At 50.5% G+C, this 26,270-nt stretch overlaps 1 protein-coding gene across 1 annotated transcript; it reads right to left on the bottom strand.

Moving 5' to 3' along the window:
- On the bottom strand, positions 1-26,270 carry Tkt (transketolase). The gene is made up of 14 exons (XM_036199155.1): positions 26,026-26,270; positions 15,269-15,386; positions 14,308-14,421; positions 13,616-13,713; positions 8,817-9,008; positions 7,276-7,394; positions 5,893-6,086; positions 5,148-5,312; positions 4,286-4,442; positions 4,043-4,173; positions 3,343-3,426; positions 3,131-3,224; positions 2,150-2,272; positions 1-294 (listed from the first exon to the last, which is right to left on the bottom strand). Exons 1-14 carry the CDS (start codon positions 26,130-26,132, stop codon positions 119-121), a joined length of 1,872 nt encoding a protein of 623 aa, XP_036055048.1. The 5' UTR covers positions 26,133-26,270; the 3' UTR covers positions 1-118.

Genomic DNA, 26,270 nt, shown 5'->3' with positions numbered 1-26,270 from the left:
TTCATCTTTCTCAAAACATATATTTATGTCTTCTTGTCTCCTCTCAGTACATCTTTGAGCACCTTGCCAGACACTTGCAGGAATGTGCAGCTCCCCCGCCCAGCACCCCATGCCCTCCCTAGCCCTTGGTGACAAGGCCCTTCACAGCCTGCACAATGGCGTCCTTGTCAATACCAAACATCTTTAGCAGCTCAGCTGGCTTCCCACTTCTTGGTACTTGGCCAACAGCCAGGCGGGTGACAGTGACCCCAGGTTCACCCACTACTGCAGCAGACACGGCCTCACCTATGCCACCTGAAAAAGGAAAGTCAGGTAAGTCTTAGTCTGAGCCCAAATGTCAAAGATTGCATATGCACCACCCCCCTGGCCAGATCAGACATCACTAATGCATCACAGTAATAGAATAAGTAATCCATTACTTAGAATGAGCACTTACTCTATTCTTTTTTTTTTTTCTTCTTGAGATAGCTCAGGATGGCCTCAAACTGACTGTAGTCTAGGATTCCTTGCTGTGGAATATTATTATTTTAAAACGTATTTGTTTATTATTTTTAACATATGAGTGCTCTGTCTGCCTGTATGCCTGCAGGCCAGAAGAGGGCATTAATCCCATTATAGATGGTTGTGAGCCACCATGTGGTTGCTGGAAATTGAACTCAGGACCTCTGGAAGAGCACTAACTGCTCTTCACCTCTGAGCCATCTCTCCAACCTGTAACATAACTTTTTTATAGTTAAAGTAATATCTACAGAGGCTGGAAGCCAGAGCCACCGGCCAGCCAGACACGAGAGGCAACGAAAGATACACAGAAGGAAAGAGAAGTAAAAAGCCCAGAGGCCAAAGGTAGATAAAGAGAACAGGTTCATCTAAGTTTAAGAAGCTAGATAGAGACGAGCGAGCCTACGCTAGGCTGAGCCTTCAAAACTACTAAGTCTCTTTGTCATGATTTGAGAGCTGATTGGTGGCCTAAAAGAAAAAGTCTGATCCATGATCCTGAGCTTCGGATTCTTTTAATTCTTCCTCCAGAATGTTGGGGTTCTGTGTGTGAGCCACCTGCTCGATTATGCAGTGCTGGGGATGGAACCCAGGACTTCGTGCACCCTAGGCAAGACTCTACCACCTGAGGCACCCGCATCCATTCTTCTTTGCAGCTTTGGCTGGCCTATCTAGATCAGGGAGACCTTGAATTCACAGAGATTCGCCTCTCTTTGCCTCCTGAGTGCTAGGATGTTGCCATGATGCTTAACTTTATGGAATTAAAATTTTTTTTTTAATGTGCCTGTGGAACACTTTATTTTTTAAAATAGGTCCCCTGGAATAGGAGTTAGAGATGCTTGTAAACTGCTGTGTGGGTGATAAGGATTGAACCAAGGTCCTCTGGAAGACTGCTGAGCCTTTCCAGCTCCTCCATTTATTTCTTTATTTAGTATGTGTGTACAGGTGGAGGTGAGCTTCACCCCCACCAAGTCATGCACCTTAGAAGCTCATGTCTTCCTCAGAGACTTCTCTAAGAAAGAAGTGGCATATATTTGTAGAAGATGTTTGAGGTGCTGGAGAGATGGCTCAGAGGTTAAGAACACTGGCTGCTCTTCCAGAGGTCCTGAGTTCAATTCCCAGCACCCACATGGTGGCCCACAACCCCCTGTAATGAGACCTGGTGCCCTCTTCTGGCCTGCAGTCATACATGCTGTATACATAATAAATAAATAAATCTTAAAAAAAAAAAAAAAAAAAAAAAAAAAAGATGCTTTGAAAGGATTAAAAAAGACACTCTGGCCCGGCGGTCGTGGCGCACGCCTTTAATCCCAGCACTTGGGAGGCAGAGCCAGGCAGACCTCTGTGAGTTTGAGTCCAGCCTGGTCTACAGGAAAGAAACCCTGTCCCCAAAAAAACTAAAAAAAAAATTAAAACCCACAGCCCTATGTCAGTACAGTTGGGACCCGGCCTCTTATGAGGCTTTAGGCTTTGGCTTGGGGACCCAGCTACCTCACAGCTGCCGGCTGGCCGAGCTCCATGAGCCCCCGTCAGTGCTATGAGTGGCAAAGGCAGACTGCCCTCAGAGGACTTCCGAGCCCTGTCTACACCTTGGCTCCCTGGCCCCTGCTCCTTTCTCTAGCCTTCTTGACCCAGTCTGGTGCAGCCCAATTACCTTCATAGTAGTGATCCTCCACCGTGAGAACCCTGCCTTTGGTTGCACGCGCACAGTCAAGAATGAGCTTTCTGTCCAGGGGCTTGATGGTGAAGGGGTCCAGCACTCGGATGCTGATTTTCTCTGTGAGGGAAGACCAGAACACAGATAAGAAAAAGGCTGCAATGCTGTGCTTTGCCCTGTGGAGGGACTTCAGTGGCCCCTTGTCCTGAATGGGGCGCCTTGGGGATTATCTCATAGCTCTGGGGGCTGGCTGTTGAGCCTTTGCTTGCCAATGCCCTCTGGGAGATCCTGGCCAGCTGTGTGCCCTGTGCACTGTCCAAGGATAGATTGGTATGTGGGAGTCCTCATCCTCTGAGGCCTTTGAGGATAAAGGGGGGCTTCAGATGTCTGATCTAAGACAAAGGTTTATGGAGTGATAGGAAGAAGAGCTGTAGCCAGCCACCCTCTCGGGAGAAAAGCTAGACGTTCACCACACCCAGCTGCCCAGCCTGGGCAGGGCTTTCTGGACCTCTCAGGCCTGTTCACCCCATTCCGCACAGGCCACTCTGAAGTCACCAAACCAAGCTACTACCCTTCGCTTCCTGGTGCTCACAGCTTGAGATTTGGCATGTGTGGTGATCCTATGGAGAGGGCCTTAATGCCTGCCCTACGCTATCACTAGCTAACATCAATACCTGTAATAATAGTGTTAATGCAAAGTCACACCTAAGTCCTCAGGATAGTCATAAAGGTTAAGAACCAGTTTACAGACAGGAAACAGAGGCACAATGATGGCCAGCTGAGCTGTGACTCCAGCCTCACCGTCAGGCTCCAAGGCCTCTGATATGATACACTGGGACCACAGGTTGAGACTGAAGTCATCAGTCCCAGTGTAATGACTCAAAGGGTGGCTTCGGGGTCACCCTTTGACTAGATGAGAGTCTGTGTAACGTGTAGACACCGCTCAGGCTGTGACCTTCCTGGTCCCTCCCTCCTTACCTTTCTTCAGCAGCTCCGCAGCTGCCAAGGCCTCATGCAGAGTCACACCAGCCCCGATCACTGTAACCTGGTCGTCTTTGCTCTTCAGAACCACCTGGGGGTGACATGGGGACAGTGAAGTTCAGACTAGGGGCCAGGGTAAGGTCTGGTAGTGGGAGTAGTGGCAGGGTCGGTGGCTGTCTGGGGTTCTCTCAGACATGAAGGGCACTGACCTTGGCTTGGCCAACCTGGAAATCCTCATTGTTGCTGTAGATGATGGCATTTTCTGGGCGGCTTGTCCGGATGAAACAGATGCCCTGAGATTGGAACAGATAAACTGAGAAATACAGGACAGCACACAGACCTGTCCTGTGACAGAGGGCGGAGTTTTCTAGATGGCCACTCTTCCCAGGTGCAAGCCTTTACCAGCCATCTATCAATTATAAACTACAGTCATTGCGTCCCAGCTGCTACAGCAAGGAGATGGGGCTTGTTTCCTGTGGCTGGCACCTCTGAACACATGAGGAGCATTCCCAGTTTGGCTAATCTCAGACTGGAAGCAAGAAAGTAGACTGACTGGCCTGATTTCTTGGTGGGGCTAGTCTCCAGAATGCCTCAGTGAGGCCGGCCCCTGCTCTCAGGCAAGAAACAGGAAACTCTATATGCTACTCTGTGGCAGGGCAGCTCTTGATCTGAACCGTTTACTCTGTTCTTCAACTCAAGCAGGGCAAATATTGTCCACTGTCCAACTGGATGCCACGAATGGTATGTTTTGTTCTTCCTGGTCTCGTTTCTTTAAGCTATACAAACACCATGACAAGGTCAGGAAATGCCTCCCTGGGCATCCAGACACCAGCTCTGCCTCTGTGCTGGCCTCCTCTTCTGCCTCTTTACGGAAGAGCTAGCTTCAAAAAGAACAGCTGCACGGCTGACCTTCGTATTGGCTGCTAATTCCACTGCCTTCTCTGTCGCCACTCCGTCACTCGGGTAAAAGACGGTTGACATGGGAACCGACCGAAACATGGCCAGGTCTTCCAGGGCCATCTGCGAGGGCCCATCTTCCCCTGGGGCAGTAAAAAGAAGAAGATGATGACTGGCCCCCTGGTCTCAACCCCTCCCACATCCACTGCTCCGAGGAAGGGAGCGAGTGGGTGCTAGCACCCGGTCTAAACTCACCAATGGACACGCCACAGTGGGAGCCACAGAGGTTGATGTTGCTCTCAGAGATGGCGGCCATGCGGATCTGGTCGAAGGCCCGAGTAAAGAAGGCTGCGAAAGTGCTGCAGAAGGGCACTGTCCTGGCGCGCGTAGCACAGCCTACGGCAATGCTCACCTGAGGACGGGAAGGCCAGGTCAGGCAGCCCTGAAGAAGCAGCGAGCCCAGAACCCTCCTGCGGCCACACGTGGGAAGTGGAAGAGCCTCTCATCCCCAGACTCTTACGACTTGAAACAGTCCCCTCAAAACTTCTCTCAAGATCATTTTCCTTTGACACCAGGCATGGCAGCCGTCTGTAATCCTAGCACTTAGGATATAGCAGGATCAGGAATTCAAGGCTAGCCTTAGCTACATACTGAAATCAAGGGCACAGCCTAGGATACGTGGGAGTCCATCTTTTAAAGAAAAAAAAGGTTTGGGTTGGGGATTTAGCTCAGTGGTAGAGCGCTTGCCTAGCAAGCACAAGGCCCTGGGTTTGATCCTCAGCTCAAAAAAAAGGTTCTATGGGACAGCAGGTCCCCTTTACCACCACACCTGTCCTACATACAGCAAGCTCCTCCCACGTGTAAGTGCCCCTTGGGAATAATCACCCCTAAAGTGGCCATTCAATGGCCATTCAAGGTCAAAGGTCAACGTGGGGTCCTAATTGCTCCTGTGGTTTCTCTGAGCTGGCCCACGGCTGATACTTGGCATTGCCGATATGGCTGCCCAGGGAGGAAGAGGGCTTCAGGCTGCTGCTGCCCCATCGTGGTGGTTCTGCAGCCGCTGCCCCATCGTGGTGGTTCTGCAGCTGTGGCGGGCTGTGCCCCTCAGCCTACTCACCATGTTCTGCTCGGCAATGTAGCACTCAATGAAGCGGTCTGGGTGCTCCTTTTTGAAGAGCTCCGAGAAGGTGGAATTTTTAGTGTCTCCATCCAGAGCAATGATGCGGTCACTGGCATGGCCCAGCTTGGCGAGGGCCTGTCCGTAGGCCTTCCGGGTGGCTATCTGCAGAGAGGAACACAGGCTGAGTACCACCAAGGCATGTTAGGGCTGAGGCCGGGAGTCTTGTCTGAAGCTTCTGAGGAACTATAAACATGGGAACAGAGGCTGGGCATAGGAGTAGCACGTGCTTGTAACTCCAGCACCAGGAGCAAGGGCCAGAGTTTGGTGAAACTTGGTGTCAAGAAACTCAAAACAACATAAAAAGGAGACAGAAAACATGAGCCCAGTGAGACCTGGAAACTGCCAAAACACAAGCAGACCAAGGGCCTGGAGTTGGAAAGCTTCACTGAGAGCTTTACTCAGAGAAAAGCACAGACCAAGACAGCTCCACCTAGCCTTTACCAGACCACGAAGGAGCCCTGAACTCTGCAATCATTTCAACTAGAAGCTTACTATGTGACCAAGTCCCTTGTGCTCTCCGAGTCTCTACAGGCACATAACTCCTCCATCAGGAACAGACAAGGAGCCTGAGTTCCCCTGTTTGCCACAGACTCATTCCTTTCCAGAAGGCATAGACCCCGGGACACCAGAGAACAAGCCCCATCCCAGTTCAATCCACTTCACTAAAGAGCCAACTAGGTACCTTGTCTCCCACTTTGTAGCTGGGTGGGGTGGGCATGCGGATGTTAGCAATGTCCACTGCAGGGGCATCCTCCTGAGGGGGCGTGGCCAGGATCTTCTTTTTGCTCTGGATCTGGCTGTAAATCTCCTGGATAATCTGCTCAGCCATGTTTTTGGGGAGGGGCTTCCCATGCCATGAATCCTTGTCTTCAATCCCTGCAGGTATTGGAGAAGACAGCAGGTCAGGTAGAAATGTCCACAGAGGGAAATCATGGGAATGGCGGTGTCGGGACAGAAAAAGAGGGTCACAGAAGACTTCTGCATGCCCACCACCCAGGGAAATGGCTCAGATGAACAGGAAGAGGAGGAGCCACATGAGGGCAGATGTATGCCCCCTTTGCCACCGTCCCCGCAGGCCCTTACCCCAGACTCTGCAGCCCATGCTAGAGAACTCAGACTCAGTTTTGGGGGGAGTTGGGAGGAATCCCTGCCAGAAAACGAAGCTGACAACCAGAAGGAGAGAGAATTTCTAAGTTTACCCAACACCTTTGTGAGCAGAGTGAGGTCTTCCCATCCCTTCAGAGCTTCACCGTATGGGGACCAGTGAGGCCTAACAACCTCTGAGGTCACCTTATGTTACAGTAGCCTAAGCAGATCCAAGAATGGACAGACCAACCCTCCCAGTCAGTACCAGGCAGTCTGAGGTACTTCCAAACCTAAACCTCTATGTTGGTTCCAAGGATTAACTCAAATCATCCAGCTTGGCAGCAGTCAACTTTACCTACTACGCCATCTTGCCAGCCCCACTTTCCTTTTGAGACACAGTCTCACAAAACCAGGTTGGTTTAAAACTTGTTAAGTAGCCGAGGGTCACCCTATTCTCTTCTGCCTCCACCAGCTGAGTGCTGGGATTACAGGCATGTGCCTCATATTCCCGGTTCTATTGTCTGTCTTTTTTATTACAACCATTAGAACTGGGGTGAGATTTCTCATTGTCTCTGATCATTTACAGCTTGATCCTTCCATTTATTCTTTAAAGTAGGCAAAGGATCTGGAGTTCAACCTTGGATGTTGGGGAGGGAATTATGCCTGCTTCCCTCTCAAGCAGGGAACCATTGTTGGAGGCTCGGGGAAGGCCTCTGCCAGGCACTGCTTCCTTGGAGAGAATTCAGGTCTTTCCAAAAGCTTCGGGGCTGCACAGTACCACGTTCACTGCAACCCAGGGCAGATGGCTGGAGTTGGCAGGGACAGTCCATTGAATGACACCATACACTGAGGGGCTGTTTCACTCAGGAAATGTCTGCCTGCCTGTCTATATAGCTCAGTTGAGACCAGTCACTCTAGGGAAATGACAGGCATTTCTTCAGGCACAAGGGTCTCTATGGGGATGGGGAAACATACAGACCTGCGATTCCACGGCCCTTGAAGGTCTTGGCAATGATGGCTGTTGGTTGGTGCTTAGCCTGGCCAAAGGCCTTGCATAGCTCTTCCACGCTGTGTCCATCCACGATGATGGCATGCCAACTGGGGACAGAGGTGGCACAGGGTAAGGGGCAGCCAGGTGCCAGAGGACCCTGAAAAGCCCCCAGGGAAATATGTGGCCCAGCATCTGGGAGCTTGCCTGCATGCCACCCCATGGCCGAACTCCAGCTGGAAAGTCTAAGACACGGCTGTTTCCAATCTGGACTTTCTTTCTTCCCTACATTACTCTGCTTCCTTTGCTTAGTTTTAATTTCCCTCCTTTCAAATAATTCAAAGCTTAGTTCATGCCCCGTCCTTTCGTCCTGATCCACTCATTTCCCTTAGATGTTTTGGAGACAATGCACTGAGTTTGGAACCCATGTGTTATTAGATTCATAAAATGTTTGGCTCAGTGTGCACCTGATTCCTCCATAGATATTGCAGACTTTTATACACTCAACCATGTTATTTAACCTCTGTCAAGGAGCTGGCATGGCCCTGTGAACCCTAACACTCTACTCCACCCCACCGCTGTCGGGGATTGAACTCAGAGCCTTGTGCATGCTAGGCAAGGGCTTTACCATTGAGCTATGCCACCCCCCCTTTTGGATATATTAATAAAGATGGCAGCAGACCAAAGATGTAGCTCAGTGGTATTAATGCTTGCCAAACACACATGAGGCCCTGGTCCCATCCTTTAGTAACACAGGTGTGTAAACACACATACACAGACACACACTGTAATTTGTCCACAGTCACAATGCAAGGATTTACACAAATGAGGATACAAGGAATTACAGACACAGACCCCAGTGGGTATGGCTAGGGTTATACTCAAGTTTCCAGACTGGTGTGATCTTGGGGAGACCTTGTAGGCACCCCTGCCCAACAGAAAGCCTGTTCCTAACTTCCCTCACCTTCTCCCTTTGTAAGGTCAAGACACCCTGGACAGGCGTTCTCCTCAAAAGTCACAGACATAGATCCATTACAAAGAAAAGCCGTGGCCGCCCCACCCAAGGCTCTCAAGCCTCGCATTTCCCCAGCCCAGCTTGCTCCCCAGCCTGCAGTCCCCCCTCCATAGCCTCCTCAGCCACAAGGCACGTCAGAGCCCCCAACTTCAGAGCATCTTGTCTTTGGGGCTGAGGAGACATGCCGAGGCGGGAAGCCCTCAGGCTGACCCCTACTTACCTGCTTCACAACACTTGAGTCTGAACTCGCGGTCACTGAAGGCTCAAGTAGGAAGTTCAGAAAAAGCCGATACCATTTCACTAGAGAGGAAGCCTGCCCCTCCTCTCCAAGATGGCTGGGGTTGGTTGGACTAGCCAACTCATGTTCACCCTTGTCACATGTCCTTCAGCCTCATGGACTGAGCCTAATACACCTTGTACCCTTCTCCCCCACAAATAGACTAGTGTCTAGGTGATGCGACCATGTGAATAAATCTGCTTTAAAAGAGCCCTTCTCAAGCCACGGCCTCATACATACCCAAAGGCCTCACAGCGCTTCTGGTAGATGTCCACCTGGTGCTGCAGCGGAGCTGGGTCGCTCTGGCCCAGCCGGTTGATGTCAAAAATGGCAACGAGGTTGTCCAGCTTGTAAATGCCGGCAAAGGCCATGGCCTCCCAGACAGAGCCCTCAGACACTTCCCCGTCTCCCAGCATGCAATAGACTCGGTAGCTGTGGACAAAAAGCTCGTGGGAGAGCTGGTCCCTCTCTCCTGGGAGAGTGAGGCCCTTAACACCACCCTCCCAAGAAACCCGGACAGAGGTGCAGCCAGCCACATATGGCTATGTAGAGCAGGCAGCAGAGACATGGCAAGGTCAATGCCATCACTGGGACCCTGGGGCCAGCCCACACTCCACATGGAAGTTGCCAGGAGCCGCAGGACCGGCTGCTGAGATGATAGGGATCTGGCCAGTTGGGGCTGTTGAGGCAAGAGTGATGAAGGACTTGAGAGACTAGCACCCCTCCCCCAGCAAAGACTGGATGGATGGGACCTTGGGCACCTGGGCTCATTCAACCCGGGGGAAGAGACTAGGCACAGCTGCTCAGCAGCACAACAGCTGCTCAGCAGCACAGGGACCAGGTGCCTCACAGGGAGGCTCTCTGGAGGTTCCAAGACCTGTCCTGGCCTTTCTCCAGTACAGCTTTCTCCCCTCCACACCGGCAAGGGAGGTCTTCTCAAAGCAGGGTGTCAAGGTCCGAGTATGAAATCAGGGTACATTACTCGAGAGAGCAGAAACTTTTGTTGGAGGGTGGGGTAAAGAGAGGTGAGGCTAGAGGCAGAGGACTGGTTCAGAGACCCCCTTCCCCCAAGGGAGGTGAGGATCTGGAGGTCTTGCAGCAGTAGCCAAGAGTAACTGCCTCCATCATGGGCCTGCCCCATGGTTGGTGCTGGGCCCTGAGCTGAGTGACCTCCTTAAGAGGAATTCCCCAAATTCACAGAGGCCAAGAAAACATTCAGATCAGTCAAAGGGCTTGTGTCTGAAGTTACATATCTGACTGTGTCCTGGACTGTCAGCTCCTTGCTGTATAGAAATGCACAGAGAGGGAGGGGTGTCAGGATGGGGAGGTGGGTACCCCTACACCTTGCACTGAGCTCACAAACTGACTGCTGCAGGCCCATAGCTAGGCAGCCAGGGCCGTCAGCATGACTCAGCATTTCCACGGGCACAGGCCACAGAACTTCCAGCATCTTTCCCTGCCTGGGGCTTTTCTTGTGAGGCGTCTACTAGGTGGGGCCATTCGTACCCTGGACGGGAGGCCCCACGTTTCGGACACATGCTTTTCCCCAAGCCATCTTCTCTCTTCCTAAGGCTACTGGGGCCCAAACACCCCAAAGGAGCTCTGGTCTGACACAGCAGCTCCCCAAAAGGACCTCCATGATAAGAGCCAGAGAGACACGCATGGGGGGATCCTGACCTCCAGAGCCTCTAGGGAGATGGAATGGCTGTGTCCCATGTCCAGTCCACTTCCACAAAGTCCGACTGGAACCAAGCTGGGTTACAACATAACCCTTGTGCTTCAAGATCAGAGACAGGGCTAGCCCCAAAGGGTCAAAAGACTAAGAGAGGAGAGTGTCCTAAGGTCCTGAGATGCTGGGAATGAGGCTGGGAATACATGTGGGGGCCTAGAGAAGCCTGGCTAACCCTAGCTGGAGATGCCAGATGTCAAATGTTAGGGATTGGTACTACACTGTGATCCACTTAAGTACCTGTCAGCATGGCTCTCCAGAGGCTGTAAATTAAGAAGGCACCCAGTGGTCAATGACAGCATTGTCAATACTAGACTTACTCTGTACATCAGGGTTCAAAAAAGTTCAAAGATGTTGGGGCTGGGGGAGTAACTCAGTGGAGGAGTGCTAACTCAGTATAGACAAGGCCTTCACTCGGCCTGCAAAAAAACCAAAGATGTGAGAAGACTTAGGCCAGTCTTTAAAAACTTGTCAGTTTCTGGTAGAGGTGCCTGCCTAATGTATGTGATTTGTTTTTTGTAGTTAAGACAGGGTCTCACTATGCAGCCTTGTCTCACAGAGATCCACATGCTTTACCTTCTGAGTACAGGGATCAAAGGCATGCCGACTTAATATTAACTGTGATAGATTTTGTTTACTCCATTCTTTAGATTACAGAAATAAAAGCTCTACATGATTAGAGGGAAACTAAACAACAAATAAGGGCCAGGGGCTGCAAAGGTGACGTCGGAAACTAAGATAAAGGCCCACGCTCATGGGAACCATCTTGCATGTCCGACAAAAGACTGGCTAAGTGTCACACAGTATGCCCACAGGACAGGACATTATACACTAAAGCAGCTCTTCTTACTTTAACACTAAGGAAATGGCCACAATAGACTGTTTAGATGTTTTAGGGCTCAGCAGGTACCCGATGCCAAGCCTAACCACCTAAGTCCAATTCCCCACGTCCCTTATTGCCCAAGTTATCCACTGACCTCCACACCTCACCATGGCATGTGCACATTTGCCTCCTCACCATGACAAACTGGGGGGTGGGTGGGGGAAAGTTTAGTGTTTTAAAAGGCAGAATGTGAACTTACATTAGGATTACAAATTTGTAAATCCTTTTATGAAGACTTAACGTGGAAGAAATATATTATTAGGTTCCAATTAGGGAAAGGGGTTGAGAATAAAGAAAAGGGAGCCAGACTTGGTGATGCGTGCCTGTAATTCCAGCCACTTATGAAAGAAACTGAGGTAAGGTGGCCACAAATTGAAGGTTAGCCACAGCAATTAAACTACAAATGATAAATAATAGAAGAAGAGCTAAGGCCACGCACCACACTTACTCCTTCCTTCCTCCCTCCTTCCCCCCCTCCTTCTTCTTCATCTTCTCTCTCTCTCTCTCTCTCTCTCTCTCTCTCTCTTTCTATTACTGCTCTGTAACTCAGTAGTAACTCATGTAGGCAGTGTCCACATGTAATCGCATGGTGGCTGTTATCTTCCAGGGAACCTGAATTTTAAATTTTGTTTTCCATGGGATATCTCTCTGGGATGTGTTTTTTTTTTTTTGTTTTTTTTTTTTTTTTTTGTAACTGCTACTAAACTTAGTATATTTTATTCTTGTAAACAAGAATTTTAGTAACTCAAATCACAAGAGCATGAAGACTGTTAGTCATATGTCTAAAATATCATAATTCTGAAAACCCTAGGACATTTATTGTCCCTGAATCTCAAAGAGCAACATACCAGCAATTAGAAAACACTGAGAAACTTGGTGGGTTTTTTTGTTTGTTTTTTAAATTGTATCATTGTTGATGAATAAATGTACTTTAAAACAAAACAAAACAAAACAAAAAACTTTTAAAAGAGCTTGCAGGGAGGGTATGCCAGCAACCCATTTGGTTGTATCAGCATGCTAGCTCTGGGTGCCTGGCTGGGCTCGATAATCTCCTGGTGCCCTGGCCCTTCACCACCACATCCCCACCCCTACACGGTACTGTCTGAGGGCCTAGGCTTCAGCTAACTCTGGCTCTAAGCCACCACAGCCTCTGGGAACCCACTAAAGCCCTTCTCCCTACACTGGTTTGTTCTATTATGTCGAGGTCAGAAAACGATCCTTCACAGGGAATTATTTCAAGCAACTGTAGGGAATAATTAACTCACATCTCTGGTTCTAGGCTAGATAAAATGTTCTTAAGCATACACCTCATCCTCTGCGACACTTCATCTCAGAGTGAATCATTTCTGGGTGTAGCTATATTCTCCCTAAAGCTCAGCCAGGAACTGCAGCGAAGGCTGTGCTGTGGGTGACCCTGGACTGAGGGGCTGGGTCCTAGAAGGACTGGGGCTCTCCAGAAAGCTGATCCAGAAGCCCCACCCGCAAGAACTTCCTGCAGGTGCTTCCTGGTATGTGGGCAGGGCAGTCAGGCTTCCTACCTGTCCCCAGAGGGACCTGGCTGTGGCCTCTCTTCTGCAGGGCTAGCCTACAGGGAAGTGGGATGTTCCTGGCTATAGGCCAGTGCCCTCCAGCCCTCCTAGGAAACTCCTAGCCCACAGGGCACCTAGGGACGATGGGTGTGCCTCTGGACACTCAGACCAGAAGATCTAGGTAAGTATTCTTCCTAGTGACCCCTCACACCCCTCCCCTCAGTGAACCTTCTCCAGGTGAAACCCAGCACTCAGCCTTGCTCCCACACGGTGGACTGGAGGAACTGTTGGGACCAGTGGTTGCTCCTAGCAGCCTGTTCACTCTGTTTACTAGGTGCAACCTGTCCACAGCAGATCAAGTGGCTGAAATCTGTCCCAAGGGCACTGGGAGTTCCAGAAACCTCCTGGGGCCAGAATAGCTAACCTACCCACCAGGCTGTACCCACCCACCCACCTCAGGCTCTTCACTAGCTGATGGGAGGTGCCTCAAGGACCCTGCCCTCCAGAGCATAATTTAATCCTCTTCATACACAAAGGCAAGTAGCCCTGGCCACGCTTCCCAGTCAGACATGGGGGTGGGGAGGCAGGCTGCTCTGACACTTTCAGGAGCGGGGCACTAGACTGAGGGCATGTGGTAGCACCATGTACTCAGGATGCAAACCTGACCTGACAGCCAGACTCTGGGAGGGTTCTTTATGTCTGAGTTGGTCTCATCTGAAAGAAGAGCTGGTCATGTCTCCATCTCAGGGCTTTGAGGGCAGAAGGGGGCACATGTTGATTTTCCTTAGCCCCAGTCAGGCAAGAAGAGGAGCCAGACGCAATGTAGGAGGGGTTAAGCCTGGGCCACTGAGGAACCCCCTCAAAATTACCAAGGGTAGGAGTGGGGAGCACGGGTTACCTGGCTTTGTCGAAGTATTTGCCCGTGTATGCCATCCCACAAGCAGCTCCCAGGCCCTGGCCCAGGGAGCCAGTGGCCACATCGGTGAAGGCTTGTTTCTGCCGTAAGAGAGATCCGCAGTTATTCAAGGGGCCAGGAGAGAACGTTTCCAACTCACCCCCCAGGGTCTTGGCTTCTCTGGCCATGGCAGCCAAGGCAGCATTCCCACCCAGAACCAGTGAACCCCTCCCCTGCAGAAAGAAGGCCCTTCTGGAGACTGAGTTCTTATTCAGACAGCAAAGTCACTCTGGGAGTGGGTTCAATTCCAAACCCTGCCCTCCAGTGAACTGTGTGACCTCAGGCTGGGAACTAAACCTCTCTGAGCCTCAACTGCCTCCTCTGTAAACACAGCTGATCACCTAAAGCAGCTAGAGATGGGTAACAGAGATTATAACAGATAATAGAGAGTGTTCGGCCCTAGTGAAGCCCTAGACCACAGTGTGCCTGGGATACATCAGGATGTGCTGGGATCAACCTGGCACCCAGGGGCAAACCACTTCCTTTCTGCCATCACTTCCTAACTGGCTCTCCACGGACCTCTCTCTTTTCCTTCCTCATCATAGTTGGCTCCTCTGCCTTTCCCCTCTCCCTTTGTGCCTAGGAAAGAGGGAGACGAGGCAGAGGCCCAGGAGGCTCCCTGCTGGGTGGCTTACCGGGACAGGATGCCCGTCCAAGTCAGAGCTGATCTTCCTCAGGTTCAGCAGCTCTGCTTCAGGCAGGAAGCCAGCTTCAGCCCAGACTGCATATAGGATGGGAGCTGCATGGCCCTGTGGGGAAGTGCACAAGGAGGTCAGAGGCAAGGCTGCAGGGACCGTTTCCACTGCACACGCTGCTCCCGGGCCTGGCTGAGCTGGCCAGCCAGGATATCCATTTCAGATGAGGAAGCCAGTGAAGGCCACTTCTCCCCTTTCAACCCTCTCCAGACACTTGGTTTTCAGCCCAAAGTTCCCACAGTCCAAAGTGGGTAGGCACCATGACAGGTGCAGGGGGCACAGCTGTGCAGCTGGACAAGTCCAAAACTCCAGCAGGCAGCCGCCACCCTAATCCCTGTTTCTGGCATGGGACATACTTGGACAGACTTCTAAGCCTCACAGCCTGTCCCAGGAAACCAGAGGCTGCTGAGCCAGGCCAGAGGACAGGTGGATTTTGGGCAGTTGTGGTATGGCTGGCAGCTGAGATTTTTACTAGAAGAGGAAACACGGGGCGTCGGCACTCCCCAACTAGTGGACTGTCACTCACAAGGAGAGCAAGCGTTGGCCCTCAGAATGCTGGCACAACACAGAGGGACCCAGGCAGAAGGCGACACAGGATCTCCAGACCTGGATTTCAGTGTTGCCTGTCAGCATCAAAACTCAGCACACACCCAGCAGAAGCGCAGGTTCTTCTGCCCCCTACCCCCGCTTTGTTAAGTCTCTGATGTACCAGGCTACTGTACCTGTTAATTTTGGTTCCTTAGCTCAAGTTCAATTTGTCAGTTCAGCACAAGGCATAGAGCGGGGAGTAGGCTGAGCAGGTAGGGAAGGAAGGGTGGGCTGGGGCTGGCTACCACTCATCACTCCAGGGAACCCACAGGGCCCAGCCCCAGGTAGGTGTGGTGAGCAGCAGGGTTCTTACCTTGGAGAGCACAAAGCGATCATTGTGTGGGTTTCGGGGATCCAGGGCCTTGTAGCGCATGGTATGGAAAAACAGGACAGCCATGATCTCAGCAGCACTGCAGCATGATGTGGGGTGGCTGTGGCCAAGAAGAGAAGATAGACATGAGCATCCTAGCCATAGACCCTGACCGACAACATCCACTCTGGCATGTGTCAGGGGCCTGGGGATGCCTGTTCTGAGGAGACACACACAGGCAGGGCTCATCAGAGCCATGTGCTCCCACTTCTTAGAAACACAGTGTATGTTTCAAGGAGGCTGCTGTTGGTGGCTTAGGATCTAGTGTGTCTTGGGTACCAGGGAATGCCATACCACCCCAAGAGTACCCAGTATGGTGGGTGGAGCTTAGTTCCTATCTAGGAGTTCCTAGAGGGAATCTAAGGACTTAACTGGTCAAGGAGCCACACCCCAAAGAGACTGCCCAGAATCCACCTGCTTATAAGGAGCATTCTGCCCACTCTGGGTCCATTGGGGCCACGGGCAGAGGGGTAAGGGAAGGTTTGCAAACCTGAAACATTAGACTTTAGTTTTCTGGTTGTTTTTTGAATGGACATTCTGAATGAAGGCTAGCATACAGAAACGTGCAACACACAACAAGCTCATCGCCACAAAGGCTATCATTATAAAAATAACAAACCCCTCCTGCCTGTGGATAGGTAAGAGATGAGGTGGGGTTGGCAAAAGCAAGAAGCTGCCCTTCCAGTTCCGGAGTCTCTATTTCAGAGTCTTATTTTGACGACTGAATGGTTTTAGAAAGCACAAGGATTATATCCTAGAGGCTATGTGAGTTCAGGCTTCACAGGATCACTTGATTAACCCGGTCCCTACCCCGGAATGAGGCCAGAGGCTGTAGCTCCTGGCCAGTTGCAGAGTCTGCCCAGCCACACTCTATTTTAAGGTCAGCCTCCCACACATGCAGCTCGGCTCGGCCCTGATGCTGTTGTTCGAGGCGCTTCACACTAAAACATGCCAATACCAAACCCAAGGACACATGCAACCCTGGGTGGGATTCACACCAGCAGCCTCCTCCCCTCTTGGAGTTGCCCATCAGGTTAGCGGTAAATCGCTCCCAGCAATAGACAGGTTAGTAGAGGAATCCAGAACTGTCCATGCTAGTTTAGTCCCCACGTTCCCAACACACGATAGCCTTATACTTAACCATACTTAACTCTACGAACTCCTGGTCATGGGGGAAAGACACTACACCTGAAAAGAGGGAGGTGAGGACATGTCAATGAGAGACTCTTATCTGTCTCCGGGGGACCCTCACCCCTTGCCACCAGCGCCCACTTCAGTTGAGAACACCCAGGCCAACTGCCCTTCCTACCCTCCGAGTGCAGCCCCATTCCTAAGGTGACTCTCAGCAGTTAAACACTCTTCCAGAAGATCCAAGTTCTGATCCTAGCACCCACATGAGGAGCTGCCTGTAACCAACCCCAGCTCCAGGGGTTCTGACACCTTCTTCTGGCCTCCACAGGCATCAGCACTCACACATGAGTACCCATACCCACACAACTAAAAATAAAATAAATCTTTTTTTTAATGAATGCAATAAAAATTTGGGGGGGGGGGATGGGAAATGGCATGGCTTATTATGAGGAAGCCCCAGTAGGGAAGGAAGGGACCAAAGAAGAGAGATAAGGGCAGGGACTCCGCCTACTGACTAAGGGGTGATACTCTGGCATGGCCATAACTACGGAGGACACCCAGAGAAATTGAATGGCAGAGTGATGTCTGTGGCAGAGGAGTGCCCAAGCTCACACACAGCAGACATGGAGGGAGGTGAGGAGTTACAGGGGATCCCACAAGTTGATAAGTGGAAGAAACCATTGATTTATGCTTTCCTTGCTAGCCCCCCGAAGAGGGTACCTACAACACATCTGGCCAGCTGCTGATGTACTCTTCATACCCACTAAGGCCTACAAAGAGCCCAGTCCTCCCTGCTTCTCCCACAGAAACGTGCCTTCTAACCGGGGTGTGGGTGTGGATATGGATATGGGCTGCATCACGTGGGATACGTGACTTAGCTCATCTCCAGGAGGCTCCGCTTCTTTGTTTATGGATGGGGATGCTGTGAGGGAGTCTGGGGGAACCAATGAGAGCCAATGCAAAGGTACAAAGTGGATTGGCCACTGTCACTAGTGGCTTGTAGTAGAATATCATTTTAAGGTGTGATATTTTTGTTTATGTTTTATTTGTTTAACTCTGTGAAGCTGTGTTACTGTGCCTGTGTAAAACACCTGATGGTAAAGAACTGGACAAAAGTGAGGCAGGAGAAAGGATAGGCTGGGCTGGCAGGCAGAGAGAAGATATAGAGGGAGAAATCTGGGAGGAAGAAGACACCAGGGGCTAGCCATCCAGCTACACAGCAAGCCACGGAGTAAGAGTGAGATACAGAAGTTAAGAGACCGGGAAAAGCCCAGAGGCAAAAGGATAATTTAAGTTAAAAAAAGGTGGCTAGAAGCTAAGCCAAGCTATGGCCGGGCATTCATAAGTAAGAAGAAGCCTTCATGTGTGATTTATTTGGAAGCTGAGTGGAGGGTCCCCCAAAAGACCAAAGACTAACCAGCAACAATGGTGGCTGAGGGCACAAGGTGCCAAACCTCTCAGGCCCTTCAACTGCTCAGCTACAGACCAGGACTCTGGTTCGCCTGTCACTCCAGGCAAGAGAGAAGCAATGAGCCGAAGATCGAGCGAGGATGCTGTAAACTGAGACGTGCTGAGTACCGAGGAGACATGGCCACTCTTACGCCCAAATTTCTAGAACACCTGTTCGGCCAGAAGCACAGGGACCTGTGGCTTCAGGACGAACTGTTTTTGCACTCCAGCCTGCCTGAATCAGATGCCTGCAGGTGCCATGGAAAACATAGCTGAAGATGCATCTGAGCCGAAGCAGCGTGAGGGGTATTCACCCTACCACCTGTTCCGTAAATGATTCTGCCTTGGCCCAACGGGCCATTTATAATCTATATCAGTTCAGTCTACCCAGAAAGAGTGCAGTTTGGAACCAGGTCCCGCTGTTTCTCCCCGTACCACCACCACCACCATACACACACACACACTACACACACACACACACACACACACACACACACACACACACACACCCCTTCTCCAGATCACACAAGCGTCCTTGGTCCCTTCTCCAGGAGGGCTTCCACCCCTGTAGCATCCATTCCCACTTTTCGGCTTCCCAGTAGGAAAAGGCTAGAGAAGATCCCCCAAGGGGCCTCAAGGTGAATGAACAAACCAGAGAGGCCAAGCAATCATGGCCTCATATAGCAGCCTCCAAGGCTTAAAATCTAAAAAAGAAAAGACTTGGGCAACAAGCAGGTACTGGAAAAAAAGAGCTAGACTGAACTTAGAGAGCAGAAAAAAGATGTGTGTGATGTGTTCAGGTGCACATGTGTGTGCATGAAGGAGCCAAGGTATGACTCATGGTGGTCTTTCCTCAGGTGCTATGACCTTGGTTGATTTTTCAATTTTTGTTTATTTTTTACTTTTCAGTTCTTCAAGACAGGGTTTCTCTGTGTAACATCTCAGGCTGGCCTGGAACTCAGCGATCCACCTGCCTCTGGCTTCTGAGTGCTGGGATTAAAGTTGTGCGCCACTACTGCCGACTCTTGGTTGATTTTTGAGACAATCTCATTGGCCTGGGACTCACCAATTAAGTGGGTGGCCACTGAGCCCCATGATCCATTTGTCTCTGCCTCACCTGCAGCTGGATTATGAGCATACACCACCACGTCCATGGGCTCTGAGGGGTTCTCAGATCCTGATGCTTGTAAGGAACGAGCTAACACTCCAGCCCAGAAAACGAATTAAAAAGCAAAGCAAGAGCTGAAGAGATGGCTCAGAGCAAGAGCTCTCACAGCTCTTCCAAAGGATCCAGGTTCAATTCCCAGCACCCACATGGAGGCTGACAATTATCTGCAACCCCAGGGATCCAACACCCTGTTCTGCCCTGTCAGCACCACATGCATGTGGTGTACAGACATGCAGGCAAACATTCATACACATAAAACAATAAATAAATAAAAACCCTAGAATTGGGGTGGGAGATTTAGCGCAAGGCCCTGGGTTCGGTCCTTGGGTTCGGTCCTCCTCAGTTCTGGCAAACAAACAAACAAACAAACAAACAAACAAACAAACAAACAAAAAACCCCTAGAATTTCATGAAACAGTAAGAAAATACATACTCTAAAGACCAGAGCCCAGAGCTAGTTCTTTCTAAATTATTACTTTTGGCAGGGCCAGTTCCGGGATCAAACCCAAGGCTGCCCAGCAGAACAAGCCCTCTGACCACACACTACATACACCTCTAGACCAAAAAATCTAGTTCACAAGGGTGGTGTGGGGAGTGGAGAGACACCAAAAATCTAGCCAACTTGTGACTCATTTTCTTATGAGAAGAGCAGTACACAGCAGCGAGAGCAAGGCGTGGTGGCATATGCCTGTAACCCTAGCACTCAGAGCCCGAGGCAGGAGGACGGCCATTTCAAAGCCTGGGCTACAGTAAAGACCCTGTTTTTGTTTGTTTTATTTTTTGTTCTTAATAGGACTCAAGGCACAAATATATGATGACTATTCTGACCCACCTGATATAAAAAGATTTGAAAACAAAACAGTTCTGGGGAAATGTAGTTTATCCAAATGTACCTGAACAAGAGATAGAAAACGTGAGCCACTTTGGAAAGACTATGTCAGAGAGGCCTGTTCCCCAAGACCCAGCAAGCCTATGCACACAGGAATACAGAGAAGAACACACATATACATTCCATGTGTACCCTGGGGGACAAACAAGAACGCTCCCATATTAAACAGCAAGGAATGGTCTGGAACCAACACTTCGTGCATTAACCGGATAGATGAATGAAATACAATGGAACATTCCATTGCAGTGGCAATGAGGGACCTACCCTTTACAGACCCAACATCAACGTTACCTCATAAATACAACATGTGCTGGGCGGTGGTAGCGCACACCTTTAATCCCAGCACTCGGGAGGCAGAGGCAGGCGGATCTCTGTGAGTTCGAGGCCAGCCTGGGCTGGCCAAGTGAGTTCCAGGAAAGGCACAAAGCTACACAGAGAAACCCTGTCTTGAAAAACAAAAACAAACAAACAAACAAAAAAAAACAAACCAAAAAAAACAACATGTGAGAAAAGCACACCAGAGACATGACAGAGACGACCATACAAATGCAATGCATACACACTATAAAAGAGAATAAAGGGGCATTTGGGCTGCTTTTCTGGGAGAATGGGAGATAAGGAAAAGGACAAAGAAGTCGCCTCCCTCCATCGATTCCCATCTTATTTTTTGAGACAGGGTCTCTCATTGAACCTACAACCCACCAACTGGATAGTCAGGATGGTCAGTGAGCCCTTGGGGTCCTCCAAACAGAGCTGGGATTACAGGTGTGTATTGCCACACTTGGTTAATTTATGCACACATTCCCCTCCCCTTATATTTGGTAAATTGAGTGTGGTACACACATCTGTAATCTCAGCACTTGGGCGGTAGAGGCAAGACTGTTTCCCATGAGTTCAAGGGCAGCTTGCTCTGCAAAGTGAGTTCCAGGCCAGCCAGGGTTATATATAGGGTAAGACCTTGTTTCTAATAAATTCAGGGTATCAGATGGAAGTCCCTCAATGAGCTGATTCCCACCCAGAATGAACCTGATCCTGGACCTCAGACCATTCATTCCTTCAGATCTTTGTCTCACAACACCTCTTCCGAGCCAGCTCAGTTAATACCCATATTGACATTATCACAGACCAGGTCTAACATGCTTCTCATTTTGGGGTTGGGATTGTCAGGGTTCTCAGAAGTCAAATGACCTGTCCAGAGACCCAGTGCCTGTCACCAGCAGGGGCAGGACAAAAGAAATGTGTGACATACAAAGGAAGCTGTAAAAAGAAATGAAGCATGAAAAGCCATGCTACCACGTGAACAAATCTACATATTATGCCATGTGAAAGAAGCCAGACCCAAAAGACCTCATTCTGTCCAACTCCATCATGATAAAATATCCAGAAAGAATTACATTTACAGAGACAGGAAAGCTGAGCCAGGTGTGGGAAGGGAGGAACTGCAGATGGGCAAGAGAGGTCTTTCAGAGGCTGGGGCATGTCCTAAAATTAAAAGTAATAAATTCATTAAAATTACCATAGATATAAAAAAAAATCTCAGCTGGGTGGTGACAGCACATGCCTTTAACCCAGCATTGGGAGGCAGAGGCAGGTAGATCTGAGTTCAAGGCCAACCTGGTCTACAGAGTGAGTTCCAGGACAGCCAGGGATACAGAGAGAAACCCTGTCTTGAAAAACAAACAACAAAATTTCAGAATTAGCTGAGAATACAATTCAGTGGTAGAGCCTGGCTCTGGGTCCACTCTCTAATACCACAAAAACAAAACAAGTCAGACGTGTACATTTAAAACCTTTCACTCTGCAAAGTGTCCCTCCACAGGGCAGTTACTGATGTCTGTGGAAGGAGAGCAGTGCTGAGAAAGGGCAGTGGAGGAAGTTCTCACTCAGGTGTCTGCACTTCCCAGACAAGTTGTACAGCCTTCAGCCATCACACTCTGCTCCATCCGCGGATGCAACCAACTTCTAAGCAAGAGACCCCACTGTGAGCTCTGCTCAACCTCACCTCTAGATACTACAGCCGCAGATCTGTCCAGGTCCCTGGTCTCAGGGGTGTCCTGGACACCTACGGAAGAGAACTGCTCCTGATTTCATGGCATCAGGTTCTGGAGACAAGAGGTCAAGTCTATGAGTCAGTTTGAGTTCACAGGAAGCCAAGAGGTCATCTCCAGCAGACCCTAACTAGCGCCCGCCCCTTTGTTCCCAGGTTTAAGGAATACTGGCCCTTAGCTTTGCTGATTCAGGGCTCACCCAGGCAAAGAGCCCAGTAGTTCAAGATCTGCCAGGTGTCTTCACCCTGAATTGAGAAACATGGCTGCTGTTGCTGGGGCAATCTCAACCGCTTTGCTCTTGCCTCAATCAGAGCCCGGAGGGGCAGGAGTCAGATGTCCCCAGGCAGCCTAAAAGAAGCTGGCCCTTGGGAGCCCTGTTCTGCCCCATGAGGCTGAAGCCACACTGGGGCTAGAGTCTGGAGAGGGCCCTCTGCACATCTGATCAAAATGCCCCTGAATGCCAGCATTGGGGAACAGGGAAATAGCTCCAACCACTTCAACAGCAGGCAGTGAGACCCCAGGATCTGCTCAACCCGAACCCTCAGCCTCACTCCTAAGGGACCTGATTTGAAAATCATGGTTTGGATGCTATGTATGTGTTACATGTTGGAGGTTTGGACCAGGGTGCAGAGGGGGTATGGAACACTGGAAGGTCCTTGGGGGAGCAGAGGGTATGCTCTTCGATGTCCTGTTTAGCTTGTTTGGACTCTCTCCATCTAAAACTACAAGTTTAAACAACAACAAAACCAAAAAACCCGGGCTGGAGAGATGGCTCAGCGGTTAAGAGCACTGGCTGTTCTTCCAGAGGTCCTGAGTTAAATTCCCAGCAACCACATCTTGGCTTCCAACCATCTGTAATGAGATCTGGTGCCCTCTTCTGGCATGCAGGCAGAACAGTATATACATAATAAATAAACCTTAAAAACAAAACAAAAAAACCCAACCTTTTTTTGGGCCGGGGAGCAGACTTAGGGGTTAGAAGTACTTTATTGGTCTTGCCAGGGACCTAGGTTCAATTCCTGGCACCCACCCAATGGCTCACAACCACCCATAACTCCTCTTCCAAGGGATCCAATGCTCTTTCTGACTTCCATAGACACCAGATATGTATATGTACACACACATACATGCAGGCAAAACACTCACATACATAAAATAAGTCTAAAAACCAAACCAAACCAAAATAAAATTTAAAACCAAAACAAACAAAAAAAAAATTTTCTTTGTTAAGTTAGACTGACTCACGTATCTTATTACAGTTAAAAAGAAAAAAAAAAAAGACTAACCAGCTTTCTATGATTCCACCATTTAAAGATGGAGAAACGGAGGCACTGAGAACAGTAGGGTCTTCCTGACAAGGTCATCACTGTTCAGAACAGAGAAGGATTAGCTATTTCCTCATGCTCACAAGCCAGGTCTGGGCCTACCCTATCCTTCCAGGTTCTCTCTCCAAAGCTGTGGGGTCAGAAACACAAGGGACTCGCTGAAAGCACAGACCACTTCCCCTCTAAGTCAGGCCTGACTGGGGTGCTCCCGCAGATGACACTTGGCTGCATTTGGCTAACATAGTCTAGCCCTGCAAGGTGAGGGCTGGGAACTTTCACCATTAAGCTCAGCAACCCGGCCACTTCTGACAAGGTCGTTGGAGTTTCTTTTTGTTAAAGCTTGGATGAGCTGTCAGCACGTGGAAGATGACCCCAGTGAGTCCGGCCACTGTGGGTGCTGCCTCAACAGAAAGGCCTCTGTGATGTTCTACCCACCCAACTCCCCACACAGAGGCCACTGTGCTGACTTTCTGTGGCCTGATGAGGCCTACTGCACACAGGGCTGATGATACAATACTGTCCACTCAGGACCGCTTGCCATTCTGAAATCAGCAACCTGGATCCTAACCGAAAGGATGTCCAGCCTCAGTGGATAGCCAGTGAAGACTGGACCAAAGTGTTTTTCTCTACCAGGTCCCAAATTGTCCCAGAAATTGGGACATATGGATTGGATGGTCAGTTCAGCTATCTGCTACTGACTGGGTCAGAACTTCAGTCCTGAACCTGCCTTCACTTGATGGAACTCACTCACTGTAGTGAGCCTCCAAATAAACATTTAGGAGCCAGAACACACTCACATCTCAAGCCTTCCTGGAATATTTTCTGTGCACACAAACCCTCTTTGCACACACATTTCAAAATCATTCTTGTGACAGGGCCCGAGGAGCAATGTTACTTCCTGCTGAAAAAAACGTTTTTCCAAGTCTTACTTTTCTGCACCTAAAATACACCCAAACATGCAAACAAACACACACGTCGTATTTTACATACCCACCTCTGTCATTTTGCATGTGGATACTTTCAGAGTCCAGGGGATTCCTAAGGCTACAATGTAAACATTGGTGTAACTCTGTAGCCACTTGCAACCCTTTCCCCTGGAGACCACCCCTGCCGTGGAAGTTAAGCCCCGCTGAAAATGTTACTTAATTTCTCTCCAAGCTACACCTGCCTTTCCTCTGCCCCTTCATTCATTCTCCAGCCTGATATCCGCCATGCACCCATGAGAACTTTCTGAGACGCCAGCCCCATGCCAGGCTGTACTAAGGAGCCACTGACTACCAGTTTGGGCAGATCACATAACACACTACTTTTCAACGTCTTCATGTGTAAACTGATTACCAGGAAGGAATCAAGGATGCTGTGTCCCTCCAGGAACACCCACCTAGCTGCTCCCTGATCTTGGCAAGGTCTGCATGCTTATCAGTTTTGTAGAATGTGCAGCTGCATACGTTAGTTAACCGCTCCGCCTCTCTGACTAAACTTCAGACCTGAAGGGTATCACTGTAGGGGTTAGTAGAGAACAAGCAACATAGGACACGAAGACCTACTCCGTGCTAAGCTAAGGAGAAGACCGTGTTGAAAGGAAGTCAGGCCTCTACTTGGGCAGGGAACAACCTACACCACAGGCAGCGATCTAAACCCAAGAGAGATAACAGGTCCAAAGTATGCATGGGAAGCACAGTGGCAAAAGGCTCCCAGCCCAAACCTTCTGAGAACACCCGTCTCAAAAGCACGAAGGGTAAGTAGGAACCCACGATAAAAGGCCAGAGAGATTAACTCTAATAATATATCCTGTATGGAACTGGCCAGAATCCAGAATTCTGGTCTTTGTTCTAAGCTCACAGCTAAGTTGGGTTTCTGAACACTCCCAACCCAGTCTCCCCAAACCATTCCACGAAGCCCACACCTCAGTGTCTCAGTGGTCTCACACCAGGTCCGACGGAGACCTCAGAATTTCTTGAAACCACCCAGTGTGGAAACACCGTTACCCCAGAACTTCCCTTTCCGTGTGGGCCCCGCGCCTTCGTTCTACAAGCTTGGCAAACCTCCTAGCTCAGGTCTGATCCCTTCTTCCTTCTCATGCCCAGGGTGTTGCGAACCAGAGTCACCTCCCCGCCCCCACCCTGAAGTCCTCAGCGGCGCCGGGATCCAAAGCAGGACTTCAACCCACAGAAGGTAAGGGTAGGAATAAGTGTCGAGGAGGAGAGCATGGTTAGAGATGCGGGGAAGTGTGGGCCCCGAGTCTCCTGCAAAATGGTGGGCTCTACACACATTGTCCGCTTACAGTGCAAGGGCTGAATGCCAGCTTTCGCTGTGACCTTGAACAATTGATATAAACCCGGAACCTCAGTTTCCCCATCTGCAAGTCAGTGGAACCAACAGGTTGGTGGAGAGGGATGGGGCCCCCACGTGCGCCAGGCTCTCCCGCCAGCAGTCATGGTGGCCTCCGGGTGCAGCCGCGGAGCTCTGAGGCGCGCTCGGGTGCAGCGGGAGCCAGGAACCGGGGCCGGCTGGAGGCGCTCGCGAGGCCGAGGCCCACACGGCGGAACCCGGCCGCTCCGGTGCAGCGGAAGACTCCGCCATCTGACCGCGTCCCCGCCGCCGCCCTCGTGGCGACATCGTGCAGCGCGACACGGAGCCAGCGAGACCGCGGGACCCGGCTCCCCGCCCCGCCAGATCCGCGCGCTCACCCGGAGCCGGCCGCGGTGGTGGCCTGGATGGAGCTGATGCGCAGCCGATTGGCCGTGTCCTTCAAGGCCTGCAGCTTCTGCTGATCTGGCTTGTGGTAACCTTCCATGGCGCGATCGGGCGAGGACGAGGACGCTGGGGATGGAGACACTGAGCCTGTAGCGGCTCAGGCGGCGACAAGCAGCGGCCGAGGCAGGCGAGGCGGGCGGGTGCGTTAAGACTCCTTAGGACCCGCCCGTGGGGGCGG

This window comes from Onychomys torridus, chromosome 9 (assembly GCF_903995425.1).
Source record: "Onychomys torridus chromosome 9, mOncTor1.1, whole genome shotgun sequence".
Lineage (NCBI taxonomy): Eukaryota > Metazoa > Chordata > Mammalia > Rodentia > Cricetidae > Onychomys > Onychomys torridus.
The sequence above is the reverse complement of the archived record's forward strand: the minus strand, read 5'-3'. Positions and strand labels throughout refer to the sequence as shown.